General features: G+C 38.3%; 1 protein-coding gene and 1 pseudogene across 1 annotated transcript; both read left to right on the top strand.

Moving 5' to 3' along the window:
- Positions 1 to 3,621: 3,621 nt before the first annotated feature.
- Positions 3,622 to 9,093, top strand: LOC107670508 (C-factor-like). Its single transcript, XM_016463140.1, has 6 exons — positions 3,622 to 3,897; positions 3,981 to 4,035; positions 4,185 to 4,372; positions 6,623 to 6,784; positions 6,895 to 7,005; positions 8,795 to 9,093. The coding sequence occupies exons 1-6, from the start codon at positions 3,751 to 3,753 to the stop codon at positions 8,906 to 8,908; spliced, it is 777 nt and encodes a 258-aa protein (XP_016318626.1). The 5' UTR covers positions 3,622 to 3,750; the 3' UTR covers positions 8,909 to 9,093.
- A 1,217-nt stretch (positions 9,094 to 10,310) lies between these two features.
- LOC107670509 (C-factor-like) lies at positions 10,311 to 13,572 on the top strand (annotated as a pseudogene).
- The last annotated feature ends 2,803 nt before the right edge of the window (positions 13,573 to 16,375 follow it).

Consider the following 16,375-nt stretch of genomic DNA (forward strand, 5'->3'; position numbering starts at 1 on the left):
ACACTTACAAGTATACTACTAGTACACTGATATTTGTATACTTACTACATAAAGTATACTTAAAAATATACTTGAATTTTACTTAAGTATACTTAATAAAATAAACTTGAAGTATATTTCTTTTTGATAAGGGTAACCAGTGGTAAACCAGAGATGTCATATGATAAAGCAGCAGTGATCAACATCTCCATGAATGCAGCATCTAATGGCGCTTTTCCACTGCGTGGTACGACTCGGCTCGGTACGGCTCAGTACGGTACGGCACGGCTCCGCTCTTACCGTGCCGTACCATGCAGTGGAAAAGTTCCACACTGCTAGGGCCGTTCCTGTTCTGCCCATACAGCATCAGCAAGGTACATAAGAAGATTTTGTTCAGGCGGACAGCAAATGTCCGTTTGTTTTGGCATATCTGAAACTAACTTGAAACTAACTTTTTTTTAAAGTTAGACATCATTATCATTTTAGTATTCCTTAACCTATTAATTATCAACAATGTAACAAGAAAAAATAAATAAATAAAATGATAAAACGATGCCTGATTTCTCTCTCTCTATCTCTTTCTCTCTCTCTCTTTGGTAAAAAAGCATCCACTGTGAGTATATTGTGCATTAAATTATGACTGATGTTACCATTTATTAAGTGTTGCAAGTATCCCTAATCTGCCCCAAATGTTTTTTTTTTTTATATATATATATATAAGTTTTGGAAATATGAATAGAAATAAGTATTAATTGTTACGTTCCGTGGGTATTTATATAATATTGTTGGATTCTGTGTGCTGTGGTGTGGTGTTTTTCTCTCTCTCTCTTTCTGTGTTGTCCAGTGTGTTACCTGCTGCTCAAGCAGGAGAGGGAGGTGATCGCTCGCACCTGCAGCCTGTTACTGTGCAGAGGCTGCCAACTCAAAAGTTGTTCAACATGCCTACCGTATTGAAGCTCGTCTTCCAGAGTGTTGTTCCTCTTGCCTGCCCTGTGTTGCTGTATCACAGATATTGGTCTTGTGTAAACTTATTCAAGTTACGGCTTATTGTAGCCTTCTGAATAGGCCATTAGCGTTGTTGTAGGGAGCTGTAGGGAGGTGGGTGCCATTTTATTTCTGTGAATCTTTTTTTCTCCTGTGTTTGCTTAGCTAAGGAGTTAGTGAACATTTCTGTTGTTGATTTTCTTGTATTTTGTCAGGTTAGACCGTTTTACTCCCTAACTAGTTAGAGGATCCTTCCTTTTGTTTGTTGTTTTGGCCTTTTCCCCCTCCCGAAGTCTATTTTTGCTTCCTATCGTTTTGTCAATTGTTCTTTTGTTAATAAATTATTTGAATTTGGAGTTTAACGTGTCTGTCATGTGGGGCAGGCGACTGGCACACACTCACCCCAACCAATTTTATGTTTACTTTTCTCAGTTACTCCCTTACCCTAGACCCTACATCTAGGACGTAACATGATACAGCTGCTCCTCATGGTTTCTGTGGGTCTGACTGTCACAGACTGTGCACGAGTTAAGACTTGTTTGTTCTTGACACATCCAGACATGAGCCACCACATAGTCATTTAGTCAACATGTTCTGCATTGCATTATTCTCTGAAATGACCATCAGTAATGCAGAGAAAATATCAACAGAACCAGCAAAAGCAGTAATTCGTTTGCCAAACTTTACCTTTACACAAATAAACTATTAATTGTTTAATGGTAGTTGGTTGTGGTGAACAAAACATGGTAGCATTATCTAGGATAGTTGCATATTTCTGATTCACATCTGTGGATTTTAGAGTCATTTAAATTTACAGTCATCCCTCTTTGTTTAGGAGTCACACTTGCCTCCTTCACGGTCAAAAGTGACCAAAGCCTTGAAATGTAACTTTATTTATTTATTTTTATTTTTTTTGAGGAAAATCAATGTAATATATTTTTGTTCAATAATATTTTTTTATTATTATTTATGATTTTGAGGGAATTTTATGATACTATGCAATATTTATACAATTTTAATGAGCTATTTTCTCCATTAGAATTCATATTTATTTTTGTATTTCTTTATTTACTATTTTTTAATAAATGCAATATTTCACATTAAAATAGAGTGAAGGCATTTAAAGTCCGTTTTTTGAAGTGAGAATTGTTCCATCTGGAGGCATTAAAAAAGCTAAACTTGTGTAATGTTGCGTAACCTCTTGTATTAGCACCCTATATAGATATATACAGAGGCTTTTGGATTCCCGTTGTTTGTTAGACAACATTTCTTCATTTTTTTTAGGTTTTGCATTTAGATATATATCTAGACATTCTAAAAGACTACTTTTTGTCAAGGTTTAGATATTTTTGATTAGATAAGTATCAGGTTTTACATTATGATTACAGTCAAACATTAAAATCTTCTTAGAAAGGGAACACATAGAAATAATTTTTTGTTACTCAGTATTTGATAATTAAAAAATCTAACAAAATAAGGAATGGATAGTGATAATTCAAAACACTTTATACAAACATTTTGTAATTAATTGATATTTTATTCAATGTAGTTCAATAAATGTTAATAAAACTTTTTCCTATTTCCCATTAATTTCCTGTCGGTCATTTTTGACTGCGAAGAAGTCAAGTCAAGTGTGACTTTCTTTTTTTTTTTACCCTTTAACATATCCGAATCATGTCCATGATTTTTTTGTGTGTTCACATTGCTAATGTGACAACAGTCACCAAATGTTATCTCATTCCGATGAAGCTAAGATTTTTAAAATTTCAAAATGTAATTTTTTTCGGTCAAGAATGACCGATGAGGGCCAGAGGGTTAAAATTTAATTTTAGATGCAAGTCAAATTATATTTTAGAGCCTCAAGACTTGCATCTGAAATTAAATTGCATAGCCTAAATGTTAATGTAAAAAAATGCGGTTTAAAAATATAAAAAAAGTTTATGTAATTTTTTGTTTATGTCAGACTTTTAACGAATAGACATTTTTTCCACGGACCGACTGTGGGCCGCCAGCAAACATTAATGGTAAACCAGCGGCTCGTCAGCCGAGCACTGTCGGAAAAAAGCAGCTGCCACCAGTGGTCCGCCTCTGGCCCGTTGGTCTTATGTTAGCCGGGAACCTTGGCTACCTCCTGTATCTGCGACTGTTCAGAATGTTACAATAAATTCCCCCCAAGTTCCCTTACGCAAACTTTGATGATACTACGGATTAGGAAATCATGATAATGCAGTCAATTTCACCTCCCACTCATTTCCTTCAAGAACGAAAGAATAATGTTGCGCATGTATGGTCACCAAAATGAACGAGTCTCACTACTGAAGTGCGAACACGCCAAAAAGCGGGAGCTTCCACTACTAGTTCTAGGAACTATGAAAAGGTCCCTCTGGTGCGAAAGCGCCTAAAGCAGGGGTGTACAAACTCGGTCCTGGAGGGCCGGTGTCCTGCAGAGTTTAGCTCCAACTTGCCTCAACACACCTGCCGGTAAGTTTCTAGTATGCCTATAAGAGCTTGATTAGCTTGTTCAGGTGTGTTTGATTGGGGTTGGAGCTAAACTCTTCAGGACACCGGCCCTCCAGGACCGAGTTTGGGCACCCCTGGCCTAAAGGAGCCTAGTGAAGGGCGGCGATTAAAGTGACGTGGCGCTAAAGTATGGGGAAGCGATCTTTCTGTCACATCCTCAATCGCAGCATGACGCAAAATGCACATTACATAATGTTATAGGGCTTAACGTTCACTTCGTTGCACATAGAAAACAAAGGCAGACAGATAGAAGCAGATTGAAAGAACATGGCAGCAGTCAAAGCATGCAATATCTTGATCACCGGAGCCAACCGGGGCTTGGGCTTAGAAACTGTTAAGCAGCTCTCGGAGGATTCTTGTCCAAAACGTCGCATTTTTGCTACCTGTCGTGATCCAGATGGACCGAAGTCTGAGGTGAGTTCTAAATGACTAACACAAATCGAAACAACAGGAGAAATTTTAATTGACCTTGTTTAATGCATATTATCTTTTTTAAGGCATTGAGAGAACTGGTGAAAAAGCATCCAAGTGTGATCACTATCATACGTCTTGGTAAATGTGCATGTGTCCTTCTTTGTGCATTTAAAATTGTAATTCGAAACGATGCAGATGTAATTGATTTATTATTGAGATTGTATTATTATTGAGATATGAGATTTATTATTGAACTGTAGAACTGCTATTTGTTCTATTACTGTTAGATGCTGATGATCCATGCAGTATCAAGGAGTCTGCCAAGAAAGTCGGATCTCTACTGGGAAACAGCGGTTTGAACCTGCTTGTGAATAATGCTGGAATCGTGGCAAGGGGCACCATTCAGACCAGCAGTGTTGAGGACATGAAACATACCTTCAGCACCAACGTGATAGGACCCTTATTAATCATTAAGGTAATGTAAAAAGCATTGTTAATAGTAATACTGAAACAACAATTTGTCTTAAAGGGGTCATATGATGTTGCTAAAAAGAACATTATTTTGTGTAATTGGTGTAATGAAATGTGTTTGTGCGGTTTAAGGTTCAAAAAACACATTATTTTCCACATACTGTACATTATTGTTTCTCCTCTATGCCCCGCCTTTCTGAAACGTGTCGATTTTTACAAAGCGTAACACTCCAAAGAGAAAGGAAAAATTGAAATCGCATCATATGACCCCTTTAAAAAAATTGAAACATTTTGGTGCAATGGCATTCTGGCTAAACATCTAGGCTGGGGCTTACACTATTGTGCCACTGGGACATAAGTTTGTGACTAGACTATTAAAATGAGTGCTTTTGGGGAAGAACTAGTCACTAGATGTCTGCAAGGTTCATGGCATTGTACCAAAATAAAAGCTTAAACCAGCTTAACTGGTTTCTTAATCTGATTGGACCAAAACACTACTGCACTATTGTTGAAATGAGCTACCACTTTGGTAGTTTATTGCGCAGGTTTCCCTGACTAGTCGCCCTAAGTCTGTGTCGACTACTAATGGACCATAACATTGACTTGGCAATCAGTTGCCTACTTTTCTAGATGATTAGTCAGCTAGTAAAAATGATTTGCCGGAATAAGCTACAATATGCAACAGACTTCATGCTGACAATAAAAACTCTTCCAAGTCATTTTTAAAGGAATATTTCACCCAAAATTGAAAATTTGCTGAAAATGTATTCACCCTCAAGACAGATGTAGATGAGTTTGTTTCTTTATTGAAACAGTTCTGGAGGAACTGACATCACTTGCTCACCAATGGATCCTCTGCAGTGAATGGGTGCCATCAGAATGAGAATCTAAACAGCTGATAAAAACATCACAATAATACACATGACTCCAGTTCATCAATTCATTTCTTGTGAAGTGAAAAGCTACATGTATGTAAGGAACAAATCCATCATTAAGGCATTATAACTTTAAACCTGCTTCTGGCCAAAATAAACCATAGAAGTCCATAATCCTTAATAGCACTTCTAGTGAAAACGTTAATCTCCTTTTGTCATCTCACTTCATAATCCATTAACGTATTTGTTTAGAACTGATTTGGACTGCTTGATCTGTGCCTGTTTCTCTCCTGATTCAGACAAGATAACCTTTTCAGTGGAGAAAGCAATATTATGGATAGAGATATATTTTAGTTGGACGCAATGGTTTGAAGTTAAAAAACAAATTAATAATGGATTTGTTTCTTATAAATACACAGTTTTTCACTAACTAGTGATGTAATGCTAAATTCCTCCAAATCTGTTAAGATGAAGTAACAATCTCAACTCATCTTGATTGGCCAGAGAGTGAACTATTCCCCTAAAGGTGGGGTAAGCGATTTTTCAAAAACGCTTTAGAAAACTGATTCGGGCCGACTAGCAAAACAAACTTGTAGCCAATCAGCACTAAGGGGCGTGTCTACTCATGATGTGGAGGAGAGAGCATTCAGTGCACAGGACGGACATTAGCGAGCCGAGCGACAGAAAGATAGATGGCGGATAAAAAACAAAAGAGGAAAACATCTGCGGAACAAAAGAAGGCATAAGGCAAGAAGGTCCCATGTAAATATCGGATCAGCTTTCCAGCGCTGGAGAGAACTCAAGGAGCGGAAGGCCTGCGATCGGACGCCGAGGTTGCTTTGTTTCTTCTCGATAGGTGAGTAACACCATGTCTGCGCCGCAACAGCTAAATTCTGTCTAGTACACTGGAAAGCGACCGTTGAAAATCACTTGAAATTTGTGTCAATACGTCATGAATAGAACGCAGCAGCAGTTTTCTGTTGGGGATTTGTCGTGTCGTGCCACGCAGCATCCAGTGTAGACCATAGATATGTATATATATATATATCTCTGGTGTAGACAGCATCACTGATTATAATGAGTTCTATAGTATTTTGTCGCGCCGCGCCACTCGCGTCCGGTGTAGACACGGTGTAACATTGGTTTTGCTTTGTTTCACAGAACTAATCGTTGCCTGGGTTGCGTACGTATGTGTGGGGCGGAGCTATCAAAATAGGGGCGAGACCCTTTTGGGGTAGGGACGTGTTTGTTTTGGTGATTTCAAATGTCAACATTGGCTACCAGAAATCGCTTACTCCACCTTTAATGCTACATTAATTGAGTATCAAATAAACTTCTGATTCAGAAATATTGTAATTCTTTCTCCTCCTTTTATGCAGGAGTTCCTACCGTATCTACAAACGGCTGCCAAAGCCAGCGGGACACCAGGCATGTCCTGTAATAAAGCAGCTGTCATCAACATCTCCACTGTGGGGGGATCCATCAGCACAATGCCTTCTTTATACGACCAATTCCCAGTGTTGCCATATTGCGTGAGCAAGGTACACCAAAGTCCTGCTTTGGCACTAGTTAAACCGGATCCTATTCATTGCCCATGATGTATTGATGGCATTAGTCAATGTATAACTGAACTGTTATGTTTGCTTATCAGGCAGGTTTTAACATGCTGACTGTGTTAGCTGCTGAGGAGTTAAAGGCGGATGAGATCTTCTGCATGGCCCTTCATCCAGGATGGGTGAAGACTGAACTGGGTGGAGAAAAAGTGAGTGTAGCTGTATTAGTCAGTTTTGTTTTATTTTGAGCACAAATGAGGGAAACATGTCAAAATGATTTTCAAATTGAGATTACAAATGCTGGATTTTTGAAGTCTCTGAAACGTTTTAGTGACAACAACAGTTCAAAGTTTCATGTATGATGTCCAAAAAAAATGTGACGCTGTGTAAATGTAAAAAAAGCAGAATGCAATGATTTGCAAACCGCATAAACCCATATTTTACTCAAAATATAACATAGAGAACATATCAAATGTTTAAACTGAGGAAATGTACCATTTGAAGGCAAAAATAAGGTAATTTTAAATTTGGTGGCCGTAACACATCTCAAAAAAGTAGGGACTGGGGCACTAAAAGGCTGGAAAAGTAAGTGTTACTAAAAGGAAACAGCAGGATGAATTATTTTCAGCTAATTAGGTTAATTGCCAACAGGGTCAGTAACATGATTGGGTATAAAAAATATTATCTTAGAGATTGGCAGAGGTTCACCAATCTGCGAAAACTACATCTACAAATTGTGGAACAATTTCAGAATAATGTTCCTCGATGTAAAATTGTGAAGACTTTGAATATCTCATTGTCTACAGTACATAATATCATCAAAAGAATCTGGTGAAATCTCTGTGTGCAAGGGAAAAAGGTGAAAATCATTATTGGATGCCATGATCTTCGGGCCCTCAGGTGGCACTGCTTTAAAACCGGGCATGATTCTGTAATGGAAATCACTGCATGGGCTCAGACACACTTCCAGAAATCATTATCAGTGAACACAGTTTGCCATGCCATCCACAAATCCAGGTTAAAGCTCTGTCATGCAAAAAATAAGTAATATATGAACATGATTCAAAATTCAAACATTTTAGAAACCATGGATGCCGCATCCTGCAGAACATAGAGGAGAGAGACCAGCTTGTTATCAGCACTCAGTTCAAAACCTTTCATCTCTGATGGTATGGGGATGCATTAGTTCCTATGAGATGTGCAGCTTGCACATTTGGAAAGACACCATCAATGCTGAAAAGTATATATATATACAGGTTTTAGAGCAACATGCTTCCATCCAGATAAAGTCTTTTTTTAGGGAAGGCCTTGCAAGACAATGCTAAACCACATGCTTCCTCTATTACAACAGCATGGCTTCATATTAGAAGAGTCCTGCCTGCAGTCCAGACCTACCACCAAATTAAAACATTTGGCACATCATGAAATAAAAAATATGACAAAAAAAGGAGTTGAGCAGCTAGAATCGTCAGACATGAACATTCATCTCCCAAAACTCCAGCAATTGGTCTGCTCATTCCTAGATATACGGACTGTTGTCAAAAGAACAGCGGATGTGGTAAACATGGCCCTGTCCCAACTTTTCTGAGAAGTGTTGCGGCCATCAAATTCAAATGACCTTATTTTTTCCTTAAAATGGTACATTTTCACAGTTTAAACATTTGAAACATTTCAAACATGCTTTATGTGTTCTATTGTGAATAAAATATGGACTTATGAGATTTGCAAATCATTGCATTCTATTTTTATTGACATTTTACACAGTGCCTTAACTTTCTTGGAATTGGGGTTGTAGCTATTAACCAGATTATGATTCTATTAACCATGATTAAGCTATTAACCTTTTGAACAAGCTGTTTTCTTTCCGTTGAGTCATGCTGATTTTAATGCACCTGGTGCTTTCGATTTCCACCATTTTGAATTCTGTCAAAATGTTTCTGCTATATTGTTTTTATTTTGCATGTTAGTGAACTAGATAGATGGTTTTATTTTCACTAGGCACCACTTGAACCAAAGGAAAGTGTGGAGGGGATGCTGCGTGTCATTGGCAGCCTTACTGAGCAGCAGCACGGTGGATTTATGGACTACACTGGAAACACAATTCCCTGGTGAACCAGAAGAACAAAATCACTCCTATACGAGAGGTCACAAAAGGGCTGATCCAGGTCCAAACCGCCCTGTTTAGTCTATTAAGCATAAAAGGGCACACTTAATCATAAGCACTTAAGCCCACAAGTTTATGACATACACTTAATAACTTTGTATCAAATATAATTTCATACAATAAAACAATTAATGAAGCAATAAAGCAGTATTGTCTTTTCTATATTATATGTTGCAAATACTTTGCATATCAGTTACACACACATAACAATTATTTATAGGGTGGCACTCTGGGGGGTGGTTCAGGCTGCAGGATTGCTGAATGACTAAAGAAACATTGTCAGCATGATGGTGCAAAACTGTACATTTCTTGCCTGTTACCTCCCTTCTACTGAAAAGGTTTAATAACAGTGATGACTTATGGTTACACTTGAGATGGTTACAAAATAGATGTATGAGATGAAAAAACGTATGCTATTCATCATATTAGCATGTATGTAGGATGTTATCTGCGTGAGTGAGAGAGAAAGACAGAGAGAACACCAAAGCAAGCATCCACACATAGTTCTTGTGAATTTATGCCCTGACATACACATTTGTGTCTTGTGAATATGCAAGCAGTTGCATTTCCTTAGAGGGACCACAAAGTAGTTATCTTACCTTTTAAAAACAATTGAAAACAAATAAGAAATGGCCTAGTTGAAAACATGTGGAGTGATGGCTTAAACAGAAGAATACTGATTAAAAACCTTAAGCCCATGTCTTGAAAGATTTGTACATAATCACTAAAAAACGATTTCTCAATTCTCTCGATTCTAGATCTACTGATCCCACTACTCACACCTTGACTATTGTATTTAAAGAATAATGATAAGCATGTCTGACTTGAAGTAAAATATGATATATATATTATCTTCCTGAAAAGCCTCTCCTGAGTAAGCAGCTTTGGCATTCTACTAAAAATCTCCCTGTGTTCCCTAGAAAGTATGCTAAAAATCATAAGGTTGAGGAAAAATGTCATTTCAGCTACTATGCAGGAGTTGTGCAATTTTTTTTTATAAGTACACCAGGCAAAAAAGTTTTGAAAATACCTTACTCATTTCTTTTATTTTCTGCCTTCCTTTCACAGAGACTGCAGCGTAATTTGACTGGGCTGCCACTGTTTATTACAGTTGCATATAATTAACGAGCAGTCACTTTTATCTTAGCTTGTTTTGTCTTTTATTCACTATCTCTCTGACTATTCATGTAATTTATCTTTTCCTCAACCTCAATAGCATATACAGTATGACACAGTACAATACACACAGAACAATACATGAGTTCAAAATAGGTGTGGTGTTCACTTGGGTTCATATAAAAAGCACTTCTAAGGAGCAGGTTGGATAAGCCAAACTGATTAACTTAGATGATGGCAGCAGTGAAAGCATGCAATATCTTGATCACCGGAGCCAACCGGGGCTTGGGCTTAGAAACTGTTAAGCAACTCTTGGAGGATTCTAGTCAAAAACGGCACATTTTTGCTACCTGCCGTGATCCAGATGGACCGAAGTCTGAGGTGAATTATAAATAACTAATACAAACAGAAAGCATAAGGTAAATTCAAATGTGCCTTGTTTAATTATGTATATTATCTTTCTTAAGGCATTGAGAGAACTGGTGAAAAAGCATCCAAGTGTGATCACTATCATACGTCTTGGTAAATGTGCATGTGTCCTTTGTGCATTTAAAATTTTCACTAGAAATAGTTTTTGAGAATTTCGATTTTTTAAATACCATTTAATTGCTTAATACTTTAGCACTAATAGTTGTTCTATTAATTTTAGATGCTGATGATCCATCCAGTGTCAGAGAGTCTGCCAAGAAAGTGGGATCTCTACTGGGAAACAATGGTTTGAACCTGCTTGTGAATAATGCTGCAATAATGGCAAGGGGCACCATTCAGACCAGCAGTGTTGAGGACATGAAAAACACCTTCAGCACCAATGTGATAGGACCCTTATAAATCATTAAGTAGAAAGTAGAAAGCATCGTTAAGAGCTCTAAAACAATTTGTCCTTTGAAATTAATGAAATCTTCTGCCTTCTGGCTAAACATCTAGGCTGGGGCTTTCACTATTTTGTGTCACCGGTACATAAGTTTGTGACTAAACAATTAAAATGAGTGCTTCTGGGGAAGTACTAGTCACTGGATGTGGCAGAGTTTGCGAGATTCATGGCGTTGTACCAAAATAATCTTAAACTGGGACTGGCTGGTCTCATCATGCTGAGAGACCAGCTAAGGCTAAAGACACTGCTGAACTATTATTTAAGTGAGCTACCGCTTTGTTCATCAGTAGTTTCTTGTGTTGAGCTTGCTGCAGGTCGCTCTGAATAGTTTTTTTTTTTCATTGGTCGGTCAACATGCACTGGAGTTGAATACATTTCTAGAAGTCTAGTCAACTAGTACAAATGAGATGCTAGAATAAGCTACAATATGCAGTACACTCAATGCCAATACTCAAAAGTCATTTTCAATGTTAACGTCATTGTGTCAAATTAACTTAATTTAGAGATATGTAATCCTTTCTCATTTTTTATGTAGGAGTACTTACCATATCTACAAGCAGCGACCAAAGCCAGCGGGATACCAGGCATGTCCTGTAATAAAGCAGCTGTCATCAACATCTCCACTCTTGGGGGGATCCATTGCCAGAATGCCTGCCATGTACACCCAATTCCCAGTGTTGCCTTATTGCGTGAGCAAGATACACCAGTGTTCTGCTTTGGCTCTAGTTAAACTGGATCCCATTCATTGCCCATGATGTATTGATGGCATGAGTCAATGTTTAACTCAAATGCTATGTTTACCTATCAGGCAGGTTTTAACATGCTGACTGTGTTAGCTGCTGAGGAGTTAAAGGCAGATGAGATCCTCTGCATGGCCCTTCATCCAAGATGGGTGAAAACTGAACTGGTGAGAAAAAGTGAGTGCTGATCCCTTAAATTCATGTTAAGTGAAATGCAGCAGGTGCTTTCGATTTCTGCATAATTTCTTTCAAATAAACGTTTTTCGAGCACAACTTTTACTGTTTCTTTATCAAGTTTTTGGTCATATTATATTGTAACGATCACAGTCAAAATAATACAAACATTTTGTTATATAAAATAATTGGCATGTTTGCAGGAAATTAGTGGGTGACAGTACTACCAACCAGAGTATGTGAGCTGAGCGAGGAGTGGAGCTGCGTGATTTTGCTTTTTGAAAGTCGGAGCGTTGAGGTTTTCACTCACTCCGAGAACGCCCCGCTACCGCTCCGTCACGAGCACAAATTATGCCAACTCACGCATTAAACATAATTAGTTAGCTTGACAGGTATGCGGATCACATATGAAGGTTAAAATGGCGATGGACGAGTGCGGGAGGTTAAAGCATGTTGTAAATTGTACAGTTTGTTAATCTCCGCTCGAAACTAATGTGCTGCTACATCGCTGCACGCGGTTAGAACACACAAGCTCGCACATAACGTACAGATCGCGCGCATACATTCAGGAATGAAGAAAATTTGGTCAACGCTGTCCTGTGATTTATCAGCATAAAAACTGAAAAGTTACAGCATATTCTTTCTGTTTCTGAAGTAACTACCCTCAGCTTCGCCATAGTAGTGAGACGTTGCACAGACAAGTAAGCTAAGTTTAAGCAGTCATTTAATATGGACTTGGGCTAATTGTAGTGTTACAATAAATCATGTTAAAACTATTCTTATAGTATTATGCATTTATTTTTTGTTTAATATCATTTCTGAACAGAACTTTGATTTTTCAAGCATAGTGAAATAATTTAGCCGCTGAGCGGTGTTTCTGATCAGTGGAGCGGGAGCAGGAAATGGTGAACCCGGAGCGGAGCTGGAGCGGAGTGATTATTGAATGCTTGGAGCGCAGAGGGGAAATTGTTGCCGCTCCACTCCGCTCACATACTCTGCTAGCAACTGGACAAAAATGGACAGATGTCATTACAACTTAACTATAATTTAACTTAAACTCAAGCTAAATGCATCCAAATTAGGGATTGCGTGTGTGTGTGTGTGTGTGTGTGTGTGTGTTATATTCCAGGTCTTCTGAAGATATTTAATAGCTTTCAGGAACAGATAGTATATTGGGTTGTAATTCACAGAAACTCTTCCCCCTGCTGCAGCAGGCATGCCATTCTTTATTCAGATATCAATACTGCAACCTTGAGAATCTGCCAATACCAATGCCAATCAAATCTGTTTTTTCTTGTTTGATAAAGCAAAAATTTAACTGGATTTTCATGCTGAAGATTTGTGTTGGTGTGAACAGGCCTTTAGCTGTGCAATGTACTGTACATCCATCCAGGGTATATTCCTGCCTGAGAGGTTGGGATAGGCTCCAACATTCCCCAAAGCCTGCACAGGACAAACAATTTGAAAAATGAATGGATGGATGGATGTCAGTGAACTATATGTATGTTTTTATTTTCACTAGGCACCACTTGAACCAAAAGATAGTGTGGAGGGGATGCTGCATGTCATTGGCAGCCTTACTGAGAAGCAGCACGGTGGATTCTTGGACTTCACTGGAGAAACATTGCCCTGGTAAACCAGAAGAGCAATATAAGTGGTCATGAAAGAGCTGATCCAGGTTCAAACTGCCCTATTTAATCTACTAACCCTAAAAGGGCACACCATAAATCCATCACAAACCATAAATTATTAGCACTTAATTTCAGGTCATAAGGCTTTATGACAGACGTATGTCAATTTTCGACTGTTTCATACAATAAAACACGCTGATCAATAAAGCAATTGTCATGGGGTTGTGGTGGTAGTGAGCGCACAATGTAGGAGTAAAGGAGTATTTTTAATCAGCATCAACCACATAAACCATTGAAAAATAACATTAATCCAGGACAAAGGAATGACAGAAACTGAGGGCTTATAAAGGGCAGGCAACTAAGGAGCAAACGAGATGATTAATACAACACAGGTGGGGACTAATGAAAGATGATTAACTAAATGAGCAGGAAATGAACCAAATAGGGGCAAACAGGAACTAGACAGAAACGTACACGTGACAGCAATAAAGTCTCTTTTTTTTTTTTACTGTATATGTTCTGTCAATTACACACGTATTTATATAGTTTTTTACCTCTGATTTTCACCGCAATGTCTGAACTTTCCTGAGCGCCTTCGCGTCTTCTTCTTCAGCCTGTGCGTGAGGCGTTTTCTTGTTCTTCTTGCTTTACGGCGGATCGCACACTTATAAGTGCATTACCACCACCTATCTCTCAAATGGACCATTGACACTCTATCTACAATATCAATTGGGAGTGTCAATGGTCCATTTGAGAGATAATAATGGCGGTAATGCACTTATAAGTCTGTGATCCGCCGTAAAGCAAGAAGACGACGCGTCAGGTGCCGTCTGTCGAGGATGCGCTCAGGACAGTTCAGACATTGCAGTGCATCAGAGGTAAAAAAACGATATAAAAACTGTTCAGTTTCTTGCACAGACCGATCGTTTCATGTCTTTACACATCAATGTATCGTCACGAGCCGCAGGGTTTAATTTGGTTTTGTTTGTGTATGTTTTTTTTTACAGTATACCTAAGTGCATTACTAAAGTATACCATGTTTTTTCACAGGGATGTGTTAAAATTCTATATTATTTTGTCTAAATGAATTAATAAAATATTATAAACTAAAATAAGAAGTTCAAACAGGAACTAGACAGAAACGTACACGTGACAGCAATAAAGTCTTTTTTTTTTTACTGTATATGTTCTGTCAATTACACACAGTTGATTAAAGGAAGAGAAGTTAATAATTTATAGCATCTGTAGTGCTGGGACATTCCTGGTATTCAATGTCTTTTAAACATCATAAAATATAGAACATTGAGCATCATGACAGTGAGATGTAAAACATGTGAAAAATAATTTTGGCCAAGCTCAGGCAAATAAATGTAAGCATATATGAAACAAAATCTATGAAATGGAAGACCAAAACCTGTTATGTAAACCTGTTACATAAAATTGAAGAACATTTTAAAAGACTTGTGATTTTATTGTATGGGCAAAGTGTGCATTATATAGAATCCCTTTGTCCATTTAAAAGCTTCTCTGGTAATAAATAAATGTACACTATTTGGGTAAAAGTATTGGGACACACCTCTGAATTCTTGAATTAAAGTGTTTCAATCAGACCCATTGCCATAGGTGTATCAAGTACCGGTCCTGGCCATGCAGTCTTATTTATAAACATTTGGAGCAGTGGAAACCTGTTCTGTGGAGTGATGAATCGTGCTTCTCTGTTTGGCAGTCTGATGAGCAAGTTTGGTGGAGGAGGGATAATGGTATGGGGCAGTTTTTTAGGGGTTGGTCTAGGCCCCTTACTTCCAGTGAAGGGAAATCTTAATGCTTCAGCAACCAGCACCAAGGCATTTTGGACAATGCTATGCTTCTTTTGTGGGAAGGCCCTTTTTTATTCCAGCATGACTGTGCCCCAGTTCACAAAGCATGGTCCATAAGGCATGGTTGGATGAATTTGGTGAGGAAGAATTTGACTGGCCCTGACCTGAACCCCATCAAACAGCTTTAGGGTGAACTGGAACAGAGATTGTGAGCCGGGTCTTCTTGTCCAACATCAGTGTCTGAACTCATAAATACTCCACTGGATAAATGGACAAAAATTCCCACAGAAACATTCTAAAATCTTGTGGAAATCCTTCCAATAAGAATGAAAGCTGTTATAGTTGCAAAGGGGAGATGTATTTAGAATGCAATGTCATTAAAGTCCATGTTTAGATGACAGGTGTCCCAATACTTTTGTCCATATACATACACACACACACACACACACACACACACACACACGTAAGCTAACATGTGAACTGTTGTCCGCGAGATGACGCTACCCAGTAGCCAGGTTACTCATCGCTAACTTGGCAAGAAATAACATTTGAAATACATTTAACGTTGTCCATAGATGCACAGAACGGTGTTGCGGCATGAGAAGATTACACTTCAGAGATGCCAGAGCTGTTGCTCTAATTACCATTGCCCATTCTGCGGACCAAAAGTGTTCAAACCCACCATGGAACTTCATGTGGTGGAAAATCATGTCTGCAACCACTTATCTTTGGCAGTACAGCATGAAGGCAAGTTGACATTGATTATTTTTTTTTTATTCGTAGTCATTGTTAATATTATTTTACTAACGTTAACGGTTGCTCATTAGCCTAATTTGTTTAATGTAAGCCTCGTAGTATTGTAACGCTTGAACAATACAATAACGTATTGTGATAAGGTTCAAGAGGGTCGAAGGAAGAAGACAGGGTCGGCGTACTGGGACGCAAGCTTTATTCAAAGTCTCTGGGTATACACAACGGAAAAAGGCGCTCACTGTGCTTTCAATCTCTCAGTCAATAACTCATAACATAACACTATATATGCTTTGTGCTCCAGCAACCCATCTCC

Source organism: Sinocyclocheilus anshuiensis, unplaced genomic scaffold (genome assembly GCF_001515605.1).
Source record: "Sinocyclocheilus anshuiensis isolate Anshui unplaced genomic scaffold, SAMN03320099.WGS_v1.1 scaffold476, whole genome shotgun sequence".
Taxonomy (NCBI): Eukaryota; Metazoa; Chordata; class Actinopteri; order Cypriniformes; family Cyprinidae; genus Sinocyclocheilus; species Sinocyclocheilus anshuiensis.